The 14,661-nt window shown below is 34.5% G+C and overlaps 1 protein-coding gene across 1 annotated transcript; it reads right to left on the bottom strand.

Moving 5' to 3' along the window:
* Positions 1-111: 111 nt before the first annotated feature.
* LOC108204469 (uncharacterized) lies at positions 112-11,964 on the bottom strand. The gene is made up of 19 exons (XM_017373930.2): positions 11,683-11,964; positions 10,364-10,467; positions 9,216-9,302; positions 9,005-9,080; positions 8,833-8,907; positions 8,588-8,641; positions 8,101-8,160; positions 7,904-8,020; positions 7,280-7,374; positions 6,981-7,183; positions 5,746-5,843; positions 5,356-5,459; positions 5,110-5,275; positions 4,808-4,927; positions 3,095-3,177; positions 2,648-2,789; positions 2,257-2,286; positions 1,375-1,445; positions 112-1,216 (listed from the first exon to the last, which is right to left on the bottom strand). The coding sequence occupies exons 1-19, from the start codon at positions 11,719-11,721 to the stop codon at positions 406-408; spliced, it is 2,535 nt and encodes an 844-aa protein (XP_017229419.1). The 5' UTR covers positions 11,722-11,964; the 3' UTR covers positions 112-405.
* Positions 11,965-14,661: the final 2,697 nt, after the last annotated feature.

Below are 14,661 nucleotides of genomic sequence, written 5' to 3' on the forward strand. Positions count from 1 at the left end.
AACCATTACATGAATTTATAGTATTAAGCTAAATAAATTTAATTTGCTAACACGAAAAATAGACATAATGACTAATTAGCTCTGCAACTACTACAAACAATGACAAAAATATAGAACAAAATGTAATCATTTGCAATAAAATCTTTGTATACCAATCTGCCCTTCATATTTTTCCTCAAACGAAGGGGCAAGATACAAAGCTGCCAGCAACCTAGGAGTTGGGGAAAGAATGATCAGCACTATCTGACTATAGAGCCAATGTACAGTAAGAATCAGAAAATTACATCTGACTATGAAACAGAATTCCATTAACTGCAGTTCCTTTTCAAACTCGATTTATGCCGTATTCACTATAACAGAGAAGCCCGAGTGAAATGAATTTGATAATTCATATTTACAGGCAGCTTATTTTTCTACTTCGAGTTCTGCAGCTCCTGAAGTGACTGCTTCTGTCTCGGCAGGTTTATCAACATTGCTCAAGGAGCTTGGAACCTCTTCTCCTTCTGACGGTTGACAGACAGGGGGTGAAGTATCAGAAGCTACTGGTTCTGGCAATCCTCCGGTATTACTTTTCTCCACATCAATTGTCTGACCAGTGGATGATGGAGAATCATCTGCCTTACCGAATGAAGAATCACTGTCACCAGATTTTAGCTCAACTTCAGACTCATCATTTGGCAAAGCTGGGGGAGTATCAACACTTGAGAGTTCACTAATATCAGTAGATGGTGCAACAGGTACCGTAGTTGCATCAGTCTGTTCAACAGACTCTGGAACTGAATCATGTGGATCAATATTGGCAGCTGCCTCAGATAATTCAGGAGAATTGGTTGCTGCATCGGATATTTCGGCAGAACTGGTAGCTGCAGTGGAAGAGACTGCAGAATCTATATTTTTCTCAGTTGGTTCAAGCGAATCAGAGCTTTCCCTCCATTCTACCCATTCAGGTGGCTTTTCAATCTCAGTTGCTGCTGATTCTTTCAAGTCCTTGGACAAATCACCAAGCGATGAATTTTCTGTGGTCTTTTCTGTAGGTACCTCAGATGTTCCACAATCTGCTGAACCATCACCAATAAGCTTATCATTGACTACCCCATCAGTAACATCGGGGTCCTCAGTATTTGGTGAAGGCGAAGCAGCAACACCAGTCATGCCCTCATTACCCGTTTTCCCATCCTCAAAAGCAAACCAGTTGGAATTTGTAAAGAGGGATCCACTGTAAAACAAGTCACGGAAAGAGTTAGCATATCAATTGATGAAGCCACTGGACAGTAGGAAAGCTTAAAAAGAAACCTCATACAACTTCATCACAGGCTCACAGCCTTACAACAACCAACATAGTTCACATTTGACATTTTACAACAAATAACTTACCTTTCTTGGTCATCTCCTAGCCGAAGGGATGAAATTACAACTTCGGCAGATTCATCATCAAAGTAGACATCCTGACAAAAACAGATTTGCTATAGTTCAATGCAGATACTATATATTATTAACAAGAAAGATGTTATCAACACAAAAACAGTGACAGTAGTTTGCAAGTGCATAAACACAAGCAGAGCCCATATTAAATGCTTAAATTGCATCATCCTAGAGGAAATCTAAAACTATGCCTGGTCCTCCATGTATGGACCACACATAAGTAAGATGACAAACATTGACAAAATATAAGAAAAATCGATAGTCTCTGCTTGGGACACAGGCAATGCCAAATAATAATCATATTATGATAGCAATATTACAAATTATTTAAGAAACATAGAAAACACTTGAAGCATTCATCTATTTATTAATACCCCATGCACATTCCCTAAATGTTCTCACATACATTTCTCAAACTGATAATCTAACTAAAAATGACTAGACTACCCAAGAATTATTACTTTGCAAAAGTGTACTGCTTTGCAGCCAGTGTCACTAGTAGAGTAAGATTAAACGTATCTAGGTGCACCACTGCAAGGATCTGATAGAATTAATACCCTGCTATCCTTAGCTTAGGTCGTCGTAACAACATGCCTAACAAGTTGTGGATTTTATATGCAGTTCAGATACGAAGATGAAAAATATCAAGTAAGATTGGAAAAGGTCATGCATCTCTTAATGTCCAAGGACTAATAGGAATATCATATTACAATGGGAAAAAAAGAGGGGAACAACAGAGCTTTAAGGAAGTGGATTTCGAATTTGATGCACAACACATATATCATATTCCTAATATGCAATAGAGCACTTCACCAAAGACCAACCAAAAGATACCTCGTCATCACGTTCCAGTGAGCCATGAGCCTACACGAGCATTACAAATGTGTTAAAAGAGTTACAAAGGGTGTGAATCATGATATATTTTAATGTTAAAACAAGATAGTACATGCCACAAATGAAATTTTGAAGGTAAATCAACTTGGGCCAAAGAAGAAAAAACGGTGAAAGTTTATTAGGACATATAGAGCATACAGCACCATTACAAAAATAAGCATCAGAAATAACGTATATTTAAGAATGCATACAAACTTCCACTAGTATAGTTGTTTTGTCTCATGTGATACCAATTCCATTTGTAAAATTTAGAGCAACCTTTTAATTTTCTAAAACAGATATAGATTTACACAAGCACATTATAAGGCATGTCTAGCAGCCAAGTTGATACCTCTTCATTGTCGTCATTGTTATATATGCCATATCTAAAAGCCTGGCTAAGATTGTTTGCTAGGGCTGCAACATCATAATCTCTGTCTTGATAATCATCATCATCACTGTCTCTAGTCCTGTCCTGTAAAGCTGTGGGCCTCCTGTTATGTGAAAATGCACACAACACATCAAACTATTCAGAATCAAAGACATACAAATCACCCGCAGCTGAGCAAAGAAGACTGCAGGTTTCCTTAAGATTATGTCTTCAATTATAAAACACATTTACATATAGAACATATAGAATCTCTCCAAAGGCTTATTGAAAATTTTAGCATATCAAAACATCGCTCCAACCTCACAAGTCATAACGAAAAACCAAATAACAACAGATTAAATGTGTGCTATATGCATTTGTATAAACATCACCAATCAAGAGAGGAATGATTGAAACTAAAGTACTCACCCACAAGCCCATTGATAGACATTTTCTAATGTGTTGCGCTTCAGCAGAACATTGGCATACCAATCTGACCATTCACTATTTTCCTGTCAAAGAGCAAGTTATCAAAACTTCGAAAATTTATTGGTGGAAGGGGGGAATAGAGCAAGTCAACTATAACAGTTTAGCTGGTGTCTTCGGGTATAAAAAAGGAGAACAAATATATAAAAACACAATTTATATACTATGGAGAAAACATGACCACAAAACAAGAATTAATGCAGATGCAAAAACATATGCGGCTAAAACTAAAGACCAAGTAATATTCAACTGTCATTAAACATAATTAAAAAATAAACTTGTAGACATTCAACATGAAAAGTCCCAAAATAAAATACCCGACACCAGTCTCAGAGAATGTGCAAACAATTTAATCCAGATTATAAGCCATATATGACAAAGGTCCTTGTTCCTGGCTTGTGGTATTGCCAGGGACCTTTGACACAACATATCATGTTTCCGTTGTCTCGCCAAGTAAAGCACAATTCGAACTGTAAAAAAAGTTTATTGTTTACCGCGCTCAACAAGAGAGGTAAGCACATTTGACGTTTCTTATATCTGTGGGAAGGTGGCTAAGATGGTGTAACCCTAAAATTCACTACATAAACACAGAACTTTATGCTACATTACATACTATTCTTTTGTAATGCTTGATTATAATTTTAATATTTGGAAGAACAAAATTCTATGTTATGAAAATATATACTCCCTCCGTCCCTCTCAATTCTTAACATTGGGGGACGGGGGCGTGGCACGCACTTTAATGCGCCTAAAAAACATAATTCTATAACTTTTTTTCTAAATTTTCTTTTTCTGAATAAAAGTTTAGTGTCTAAATTTTTATTCAGAAAAAGAAAATTTTAGAAAAAAGTTGTAGAACTATGTTTTATAAGCGCATTAAAGTGCGTGTCAAGCAGTGAAAAAGAAATGTTAAGAAATGAAAGGGACAGAGGGAGTAATTCAATTTGTTATCTATACTGAGCTATTAATTAATAATAAAATATGTGTTCATTTCATCCACTACTCTAAATAATCTAAACTATTTGTTTTTATAATCCAGACAAGAATATTAGAATTAGGCACTTTTTCAAAAGAATATATAAATAGCTATTGAGCAAAATGTCATTCTTCCCTAAACTTCTTTATAATATACTCAAACATATTTAGTCCAAGTGCCGATGTATAATAAAAATGTTATAACTGAGCATAATTTTGGTTGTAGACATAATGTGCTTCATTACCTGTAGTGAAATTAAGGGCTACATCATCTGAGCCAACTTAGCACGTAACTAAGAGCGGTAAGTGTGCTTACCTTTCTTACTAAGCATATTAAGTAAAAAACACTTTTACTTCAATCAGGAACCTTTTTTACTTGATCTAGCGAAAGAAACATGATATGTTGGGTAAAAGTTCCATGATAAGACCAGGACTCATATTACAATATAGATGACAATTTCCAACCGACCACATATATGAAAAAACACAGTGAAACTAATGCTTATCCCATCGTTTAGTTTCAATAATTTACATCTATAACAGTCATATAAATGATCCTAGAAAAATTTATCGCCAGGAGAACCTTTATTAAATTTAGGGAGCAGAATATTAAAAAAAAAAGCATTTTGAAAGCTGTATCATAAGAAAGCAAAAGAGTGACAAGCGGAGTCATGTGAAAACCTGCAACAATGTCTGGATGTCACTGTTACTTCCCATTTGAACAAGCTTGTTTGATATTCGAGTAATATGTCCAATATTTCCTACTCTCGGTGGTGATCTCCCTTCAGCAGGAACAGTTGGCTGCAAGAATTGTTCAAGCTTATAACTCCCAAATATAGAAAAAGAAAGAGCACAATCTAAGGTACACATCAAAAACGAGATGTAAATCAGTTTCACATAGATAGTAGGTGCTAAAAAAGGCAAAGATAACATTTGTTAAGTTGCATATACATGTCTTCAGTCATACAAAAAATGATCAATACCTTTTTCACATCGATGTTTAGTGTCGAATTCTTCTCAGCTTCGAGAATTTTTCCAACAAGATTACAATCATGGATAAGATGTTTTATAAGTGGAGCCTTTTTGCTCTCTAAGCAAGACAAAATTATCTGTTCTACATGGTGGTGCAGGAAGTTATTGTATGGGTACCTATAATCGAAATGTAACCAAGTCAGTGTTTCCCCGGATGCTTAAACACAAAAAGATTCATAGATAATCTAGGTCCTTACTCAAAAAATAGTTCTAAAATACGATTAATTGCCCCAAGGCGAATCAGTTCCTTCTCGGCAGCTTCACTACTGACAGTCACTAAGACTGAGATGAATTCAATAATCTGAAAATCAAAATGAAGGACATTTATATAGTTAATCAAATTATGACAGCTACAAAATGTTAAAGCAAATAGTGTTAATACTATAATAGCTGAAATATCAAAGCCTGCTCCTTATGAATTGGGAAATCTGATAGTAACCATTAGGTTGTGACTACTGACTACAATCTAGCCCGTCACAGTTGCAAATTATTCACCAATGTAAGCATGTTCATTCTTATTATTTTGACAAGGCAGTTTTCTCATCAACAGTCTACATAGAACTCCTTAGCATGTATGTAAAGTTTACCTTCAGACGATGTTTTCCCAGCGGTGGCTGCAGCCTCCCGTATGTCGTCGCCAGCACGTTTTCCTCCGATGAGACCTCCAAAAGCTTGAGGAGGTTGCCTGCAACGTCAACCATGGAAAAAGATTATCAAGAAACAATTATTTCTTGCACTTAATTAACCACCTAATAATTTGTCACAACTCACAAGAAGTCCCCCGCCAACAAATTGGTACTGTATTAGAAAAGAAGTAGAAATTCACATTTATGAAATAGAAATCTGAAACACAACAGATGACTTGATACAAATTCAATTCATCTAATCCTTCTTCCTTGTAAAACTAATTACTTGAGAGCCTTCTAGACAGCCCTTGAATCTACAAGTCTCATCGATAGTAATCTATTGTAAACCAATAGATTACAACATTGGAGCAGAAAGTCAAAAGACAGACCTTGATCTAAAATCTACAAGTCTCACTGATTGTAAATACTTCAGAAGCAATACTACTACACGCTATTTTAAATTCTCGACTTTCAGTAAACATTTCATATGCAAGCCATACTTGAAAGTTGAAACAACCTGGGAACTTTTGACACAGACATATCTACTCATATCCACTACCGGCAACAACTTACAGAGACCATAGTATACAAAGTCCTTATTTTAAACCAAAGTCGACCAAAAAAATTTAGCTCAGACTTAAAATTGATATTCATGTTTCTGCAAAGAAGGAAACAAGAAAAACACGAAAGATCAACTCAATCCCACACTCTCTCAGGTATTTAATTACTCGGTACAAAGTACTATGCACTATATAACTGTTCAGAATCATACCGCAGTTTTTCCCTGTGCTGAGTAATTACATTTACTAGGTGAAAGTGTACAATTAGACAAACAAATTCACAGATCTCTAGAACAAATTCTGTACACAAAAATCCACCACTCTAGGTTGGTCACATGGTCCTTTTTGGCCCAAAACCAGTTAATTTAAGCAACTTTAAACCGAGTGTTGGATATCTAAACTTGATGCTAAATTAATTGTCACAAATATCCATGAGCAATCAGGATACAGGTATATCATTGCTTCCTAAAGTAACCTAAGTAGATACACTCAATAGAGGAAAAAATGTTCTAAAATATTCTGACAAATTATAGACAGAGAACAGGATTTAAATCAACTTCCAAGTTACTATCTTAAAATTAAATACCTCAGACAACTGCACTCGGTATCTTTAGCAAAAACAAAGTGTCATCTTACCTAAGCTTTCCAACATGCCTTCCACGGTCTCAGGATTAGCAGTTACTACGGATCCATGTGTCATTTGACGATTGTATGAATAATATGTCCCTAGTGAAAGCCTCTTGGGATCCAACAACGATATGCAGACAGACAGTGAATGTACCAAAACAGATTTAGGACGTGAGTCTTCTAAGGCATGTCGGAACAACCTTCCAATGAAACTGTTAGAGCACACAGATGCAAAATCCTTAAATATGAGATAAGAAATGAATATACTATTGTAATATCGTTCAGAGACCATAGAGATCAAATGCTACCTTGGGCCGGAGATTTTAGCAGCTAGTCCAGGGGGAGCATACCGAGTTATAGCACAAAGTGTTTCTGCTGCATTAGCATGCACTTCAGGACAATCCTGTGATGTCAAAGGTAAGAGCCTACCAAGTTACTACAATTCATACACTTGTAAAGTACTGCCCTCAAGTTTTAAAAGTTATAGTTTCTGGCATTTATAGTCAGATGTCTGGTTCAAGTCAACAACAAAATTTCATAAAGCCAGTTATCTTCCAGCATCAGTTAACATAAGAAACAGCTTAAATAAGCAATGTCTAGAAAAATTGGATCCTATATTTAAAAGTACAAACTAATAACTGACCAGCTAATTATAACTCTGACCACTATGTTAAATTTTATGTAAAGGCGCACAGTGCACTCACTTTTGCACACAAAGAAAATGTACAGAAAGTGGGCATCAAAGTTTAAAGTTCTGCTCAATATAACCGCTAGGTAAAGGCCAACCAAGTCTCACAAAAAGAATCATCCAAATAAAGAGTAAAGACATGAAGTAGACCTACATATCTCTGGAAACACTAAAAAAATGATTGTTTAATAGCAAAAACTCCAAATTAAGATAGTGAATTAGTGATAACAAAGATGCAACTTACAGATGAGCTGAACTTATCCACAACCATTTCTAGCACATCTGTTTCTTCTAACCACTGCATTGATTCCACGTAGTTGGTATAAAGATGTTCATCAGCACCTATCAGCCGAACTAAAACCTGTCCACAAGAAGATGCATTAGTAAACCATCACATGCGGGCACTCTATTCAAATTTGTGTAGATAACTAGATAACAAACCTCCATAATGGATGTGATCCCAATAAGATCAACCAGTTTCTTTATGATGTCCTGATGGCCCTACATAGTCACATGGAAGAAACATCAACAAACAACTTCTTCATATATCAGCTATTACTCTTGAGAAGCCAAAACCCACGATTTAAAAATACACAAATAATAAGAGAGATAAGAACTCCACACGTTAAATAATATAAATTTATCAACCCATCTACTTATGAAAGAGAGTAAAGAAGAGCACAACTCATCTGACCCGTCTAACAACTCGCAGTACTAATTAGAGTGTCTAACAACTCAAAGTACAAACTAGAATATGGATTAACGAAATATAATAGTACAAAGGAAAATATGTACACTAAATTAAATAAATTAGCGATGTAAGGGATCATATGTTGATTTGCTAGGAATACATAGATTACATATCCCAAAATTATGTCAATAAAAAACGTAATTCATCAAATGTGACAGAACAAGGATAGGCACTTACTCGAATATAATTCATTAAAGAAACAGTCTTCCGCAGCAAAAGGCATACAACAACCTAGCAGTTCACAAAACCATACTAGAGATCAGAGCAGAAATAACAAATGCCTTGTATAGCAAATTATGCGAGAAACAAAAATAAAACTCCTCGTACCAAAACATGAATAATCTACGAGATGTATGTTTTGTTTCAGGAAATGCAGGATGTATGTTTATAGCCACTAATACTAATTAAAATTCATATGACACCTTGCTGAAGTAGCCCGCAAGAAGAGTACTGTGTGAATGTTCTGGTTCTAAGAAGGAGAATAGCAAGTCCATCAACTAATAAAGAAAAATTGAAATCAGATTCAGTAATAAGATTTTCTAAAATATATATTACATACAATAATTATAAAAATAAACATAGATCTGTTGTTACCCCATCATCCTCGACCAATGCTTTGAGTATGATATCAACTTCACAAGTAAAAATTTCACAAGCAATGAAAGGAAACCTGTTCAGAAATTACTTTAGTTAGTCACTGAGCATATCTAACCATAGGGATCAACTCACTTATTCATTACATATGACCGCAGTGTGCATAAACACATCTGCAGGAATGTTTATTAGCTGAATCATGGACACCTACTTGAAAGTTCGCCTTTTTTCAGCATCCTCAGGGGCTTCTTCCACTATGTAACGGACGAGTTGTTCTATCTGGGCTCTTTCTCGCAAACTGTAAATATGACCAAATAAAAACCATGTACATAAGACTAAAACTGGCCATCTCTTAAAAAATATAATGTTCAATTGGCCTTTTAAACGGACCGAAGGCAAAAATTACTTTATAAGTGCAAGTATGGCGTGCTATATCTTGTTCTATCATAGAACAAAAACTGAAACAAACCACTCCAATGGTGTTCTATATCTTGTGCTGAGATAGCACAATTCTATACTTTGTTCTAAATATAGAACAAAAGATTAATTTACACATCATCACACCTCATCAAAAGTAAAAAAGTCAGGTGGAAAAGTAATTTTGTATTCAAAATAGTGGGGTATCCGGAGAGTTGGAAAATTTGGAACAAGATATAGAACCAAGCATTGGAGACATGATGCTATTTTAGCACCAAAAACCACTTTTTGATGCTAAATTATAACAGCAGCTCCAACTATATTACCACAACTAATGGACATGCTCTCATGTTTTAATATTCATCAACCACCCTGTGTAGTATCGACCATTATAAACTGCTTATCTGGTTCAATAGAGTCTAACAATATTACATGCTGGCACGATATACCTACATTGAATTAAGAATGACAATATAGAAAACCAGCACGAAAAAATCCTACATAATTTTATATCTTGTGATCCCCGGATGCTAATCAGACGAAGAATGCAAAGAACGCTACTACAAGAGTGTTGTAACAAATTAAACGGCCTATATGAGTGTTGTATCATAAATATATACATGAAGATGCTGAAATGCAAAGAACGCTACTACAAGAGTGTTGTAACGAATTAAACAGCCTATATGAGTGTTGTATCATAAATATATACATGAAGATGCTGAAACTGTTTCAGCATTTAGCTCATATTTATTGCCCGTAAATAAACATGACAGTTGGCAAACATCATGAGTCTGATCAAAACAAAGTCTACTAATGTGTAATACTTTAGCTGAGTAATAACATTTTTTACAGCACAGTAATTAAGCCTATATACACTTGTTTCGTACTAGAAGTAAATACACATAAACATATATACATGTTGCATTCGTTTAGATGCCTTACAAATTAATAAGGCGGCTATTAATAGCTTTGCACTCTTGGATTATCTCATCCTCATCCAGAAGCTCCTCCAATGTATAATTATCCTTATCCAAGATTGTGTCCACCTGTAACGGAATGGATTAGAAAGGTGTATATATATATTTTAATCACAACCTCCAAAAAATTACAGAGAAGGTAATAGCATCTTATTTAATATGGAAATTGGCAAGTTGAATGAAATTTATTAAATTACCAAAAGCAAATGACACAAGTTAGAGAGGAAATATTATTCTAGAAAGTGCCGGTTAGAATCTATACAGTGAAATTAAATTTAAAACCGACTTTCCAGATCAATTGACCAGATAACTTATAACAGATATAAGACGGAAGAGTTCAAAATAGTTGGTGGAAAAATTAGGTAAATTGGTAATAAAAAAATTAGACAGAGTAAATAAACAAATTATATAACAGAGAAAGTTGTACCTGTCAATTTACAAATCGCAGAAACTAATCGTCTAGAAACATCCCTTCATATTACGGTATAATATTATTATTGAAAATAGCCATTATAATATTTTATCCTCCCTACAAGCCATACATATATTTGTAATTCGTGAGAGCATATAAATCTAAGTAGCCATTATCATACTTCTTTTTAGTTGCAAGAAGTGCACTCTATATGTAAGCAAATTATTGTATAAGTATAGATTAGATAGTCCATTCCACAATGTATATTTCAACCAAGTAGCTTGACTACACAGACAATATTCCACAGGTTAGATGACATACAAAACACACTGCCCGTCTGTGAGTCAAACAGCCAAATCAGTATATATGCACATAACCAATACAGCATCGTTCAAGTTGCAGGTATTTTTAAATCATCATTCATACGCATCTACACTTCCCTAATAACATCGCAATCCTCTCTGTCTTCAGGTCAAGATCAGCCTATCACATACTTGACTCTTACAAGTAAAAATAACTTTGTCACTAGTCTAACTTCTACGAACTACATCTCGTCACTCTTGCAATTCACTAAACCACCACCGCACCATCACAACCGTTCATACGAAACTCAATAACAATCCAACAACCTCACACCTCCCGAATCTCACAGTCCAAATCGCAACCAAACTCAAACAAAAACAATCCGATAAACAAAATCCGAAAACACATCCTAGTAAATCACGCGATTCAAATCCCAACTCCGCCTTATCTACACATTTCTCACAATCAAGAAGCCTCAACAATCAATCACGTAAACAACAATTGGATCTAAAAAGCAAGCGACTACACACACACACAAATACATACATATACATAATAAGTATACTTACAGGAGACGCTGTGGACAAGCCGGTCATACGCCAAAACATCTCGAAGAATGAAAATCAAATCTACAGAAGCGAATGAATGAATCTCCGATCTGCAAAACACGGGGATGTATACGTACAAGCGTGTATGTATAGGTGTGTGTGTGAAGAAACGTGTATTGAGAAACCCTAGAAAATGGGGGCGGATTGGATCGATTGGTTCAAGAGAGATGCAACATAGGCTGGGCGGGACGGTCACAACACAACACTTATGGGAGTGATTGCGAGACAAATACAATACTATCTGCCCCCTCTTTTTTTTTTATTAATTCTAATGAAATTTTTATTTTTATACCTGTCAATATAATTGATTTATTAAAAAAATTCTAATTACTGTTTAAATTTTTTTTATTTATTATGCTTGATTTGATACAAATTTTTATTTTACTGATAAAAATGTTAGTAAAATCAATCAATTTTTTTTTATTCTCGATTTTTACGAGCACGATACTGGATGGAGGAGTATCTTTTATGTTTGTTTTGAGTTTTTTTGGAATTTTAGTGATTTGTATGTATTTTGTTTGTATATGTGATTTTTATAATGAATGTATGGATCTAGACTTCTGTGTAGGCCTGTAAATGGATCGGATATCCGATCCGACCCGATCCGATCCGTGGTTAAATAAATGGATATGGATCCTTATTAAAAAAATCCGATCTGCTAATAATCCGATCCGATAATAATCCGGTCCGATAAAGAATGGATATGGATATGGTCAAATCCGATCTGTTAACGATCCGATCCGATTCATGCTTAACTATATTATATATTATATATTATATTGTATTATAATATAATATATTATTATTAATATATTATATACAAAATAAAAATTTCTAAAGATACAAGACAAAACCCTAAATCATATTTTCTTATAATCGATGAGCCGCTCCTAATTCTTGACATGGCTCTCACTCTTGTTATCCGGTTAATCTAATAATCACTCTTTTTTTATGTAGAGTGAGTATAAACACATGAGCTAACTCTTCCGCTTAAAATATCCTCAATCACCTGGTTCCGTATTTAAGACATATTTATCGATTTTAATCCTTATTAATAGAGGAGCAAATTATAATTTGCTTCCTCCAAATATTAAGCAACTTATTTATTATTTTTCTATTTACTTGATAAATTCTATGTTGAAGTTTTTATCGGAACAACCAACAAAGTTTTTATTAAATACTTCTTTATTAGTTTTTTTTACCTATTACGCTAAAGTTTATGAATTAATATAGCTAGAAAATATCTCTTTTTTTTTGTATGGAAGTTAAAACATTGTTCACGGTGAAAAAAATATATTTCATAATTTTTAGTGGAGCGGGGCTCCGATCCGATTATCCATGATCCGAGTGGACCGGATATGGATTGACCTGTAAAATATCCGACTCCTGATCCGATCCGATCCGAATCCGATAAATTTAAATGGATTAGGATATGGATTTAGCTAGATCCGATCCAAATCCGATCCGTTTACAGGCCTACTTCTGTGTACGCTATCCAATGAAATGGGGGGTTTTGATATACTGTTGTTCTCAATAGAAGTTGAAATTCAAAAGCAGTTTTATTTGTATTGTATTCTTGTTTTCGTAACTGTATTTTCTAAAGAATCTTCGGACTATCAAAAATGGTTTTTTATTAGTGGAGTTCTGTTGTAGAATTTATGGCATTTATTTATTTTATTATTATTGATTATTGATTTATAGTATTATGATTAAATTGATGTATCCTAATGAGAGTCCGCCTTGCTCTATCCCATTTCTTTCCACACCTGCCTCCTCTCCCCGTGTACTACTTACTTTCATACACTCTTCTAAATAATCATAGTCACACCCATATACTCATTTCTCTTTTTTTTTTTTTTTTTTTTCTTCAATAATTTTCATCTTTTGGGTGAGATTTTTGATTTTTTCATCCATCCTTTTGGGTGTTTTATGTCTCTCCTTTTGAAGTAGTTTGTGTCTCTCGTTTTAGAACGGTTGGTGCATTTTAATATGTTTTGGTGTATTCTATTTTGTTATTTTGACCTGTTGATAATGATTTAATTGGTGTATTGGGAGAACTGAAAAGCGCGTTTTGAATCTGAAATGATGGTGATTATCGTAAAATCTCACCTTATACAACGAAAATTTGTTTAATATATGAGGCCATGTGTACCCCAGCCTCAGTTGGCGTAATTAGTGAGTATGAACACGGGACTATCACTTTTTTTATATATACCCAGTCAATTGTGACGCTACTATTTTTAGGAATTCGACTAGATTGGTTGGGAATCTTTGTAATCATTTTTATTGTCGAGAATATTATATTCTGTTTGTTAAGCAATCTGAAAATAAAATGTCTAATTATTAAGCTCATTTTTATTTACCAATTAAGTTGTATTGTTAGTTCGTGTTTCAATGCAAATCAAAAACCTGTCTTCAAGGTGACAAACAAAGCGATAGCGAAAGAGAAAGTTAAGAATTATGAGAAGGGGAAATTCAACTTTGAGGGTGCTAAGTGTTCATGGTTCCTATGGTAGGACTAGTCATCTGGAACTTGGCTTGTTTTATAGGAGGCTTATGGAGTGTTTTTGATAGGAGAAATGTAAGTGAAATGTTTGGACAACCTTTACTCTCAACTTTTCTTTTACTTGTTAGTTATCCTATTATTGAAAGGATTGTTACTAGGAAAAGGGAAAGATGTTAGTGAAAGAAAACTGGAGATTAGAGTCTCCGCCGTAATAAATTTGGTTACATGGAGTTTTGGTGTTGCATTTGTCCTGTGTCCTGCCGATCCGCAGCCGGTATTGGTCCAATTTTTCACTATTTTGAGGGATAAAGTCCAAAATATAATTGTCACAAAAAATAACCCAAAATATAACTTTGTGATAAAAAAGTTCGATTTTGTAGCGTTCAACTTTATTTCACTTTTTAACGGATGGCGTAGCTTTTGAAACCTAAACG

The sequence above is a fragment of the Daucus carota genome, chromosome 1, assembly GCF_001625215.2.
Source record: "Daucus carota subsp. sativus chromosome 1, DH1 v3.0, whole genome shotgun sequence".
Classification (NCBI taxonomy): domain Eukaryota; kingdom Viridiplantae; phylum Streptophyta; class Magnoliopsida; order Apiales; family Apiaceae; genus Daucus; species Daucus carota.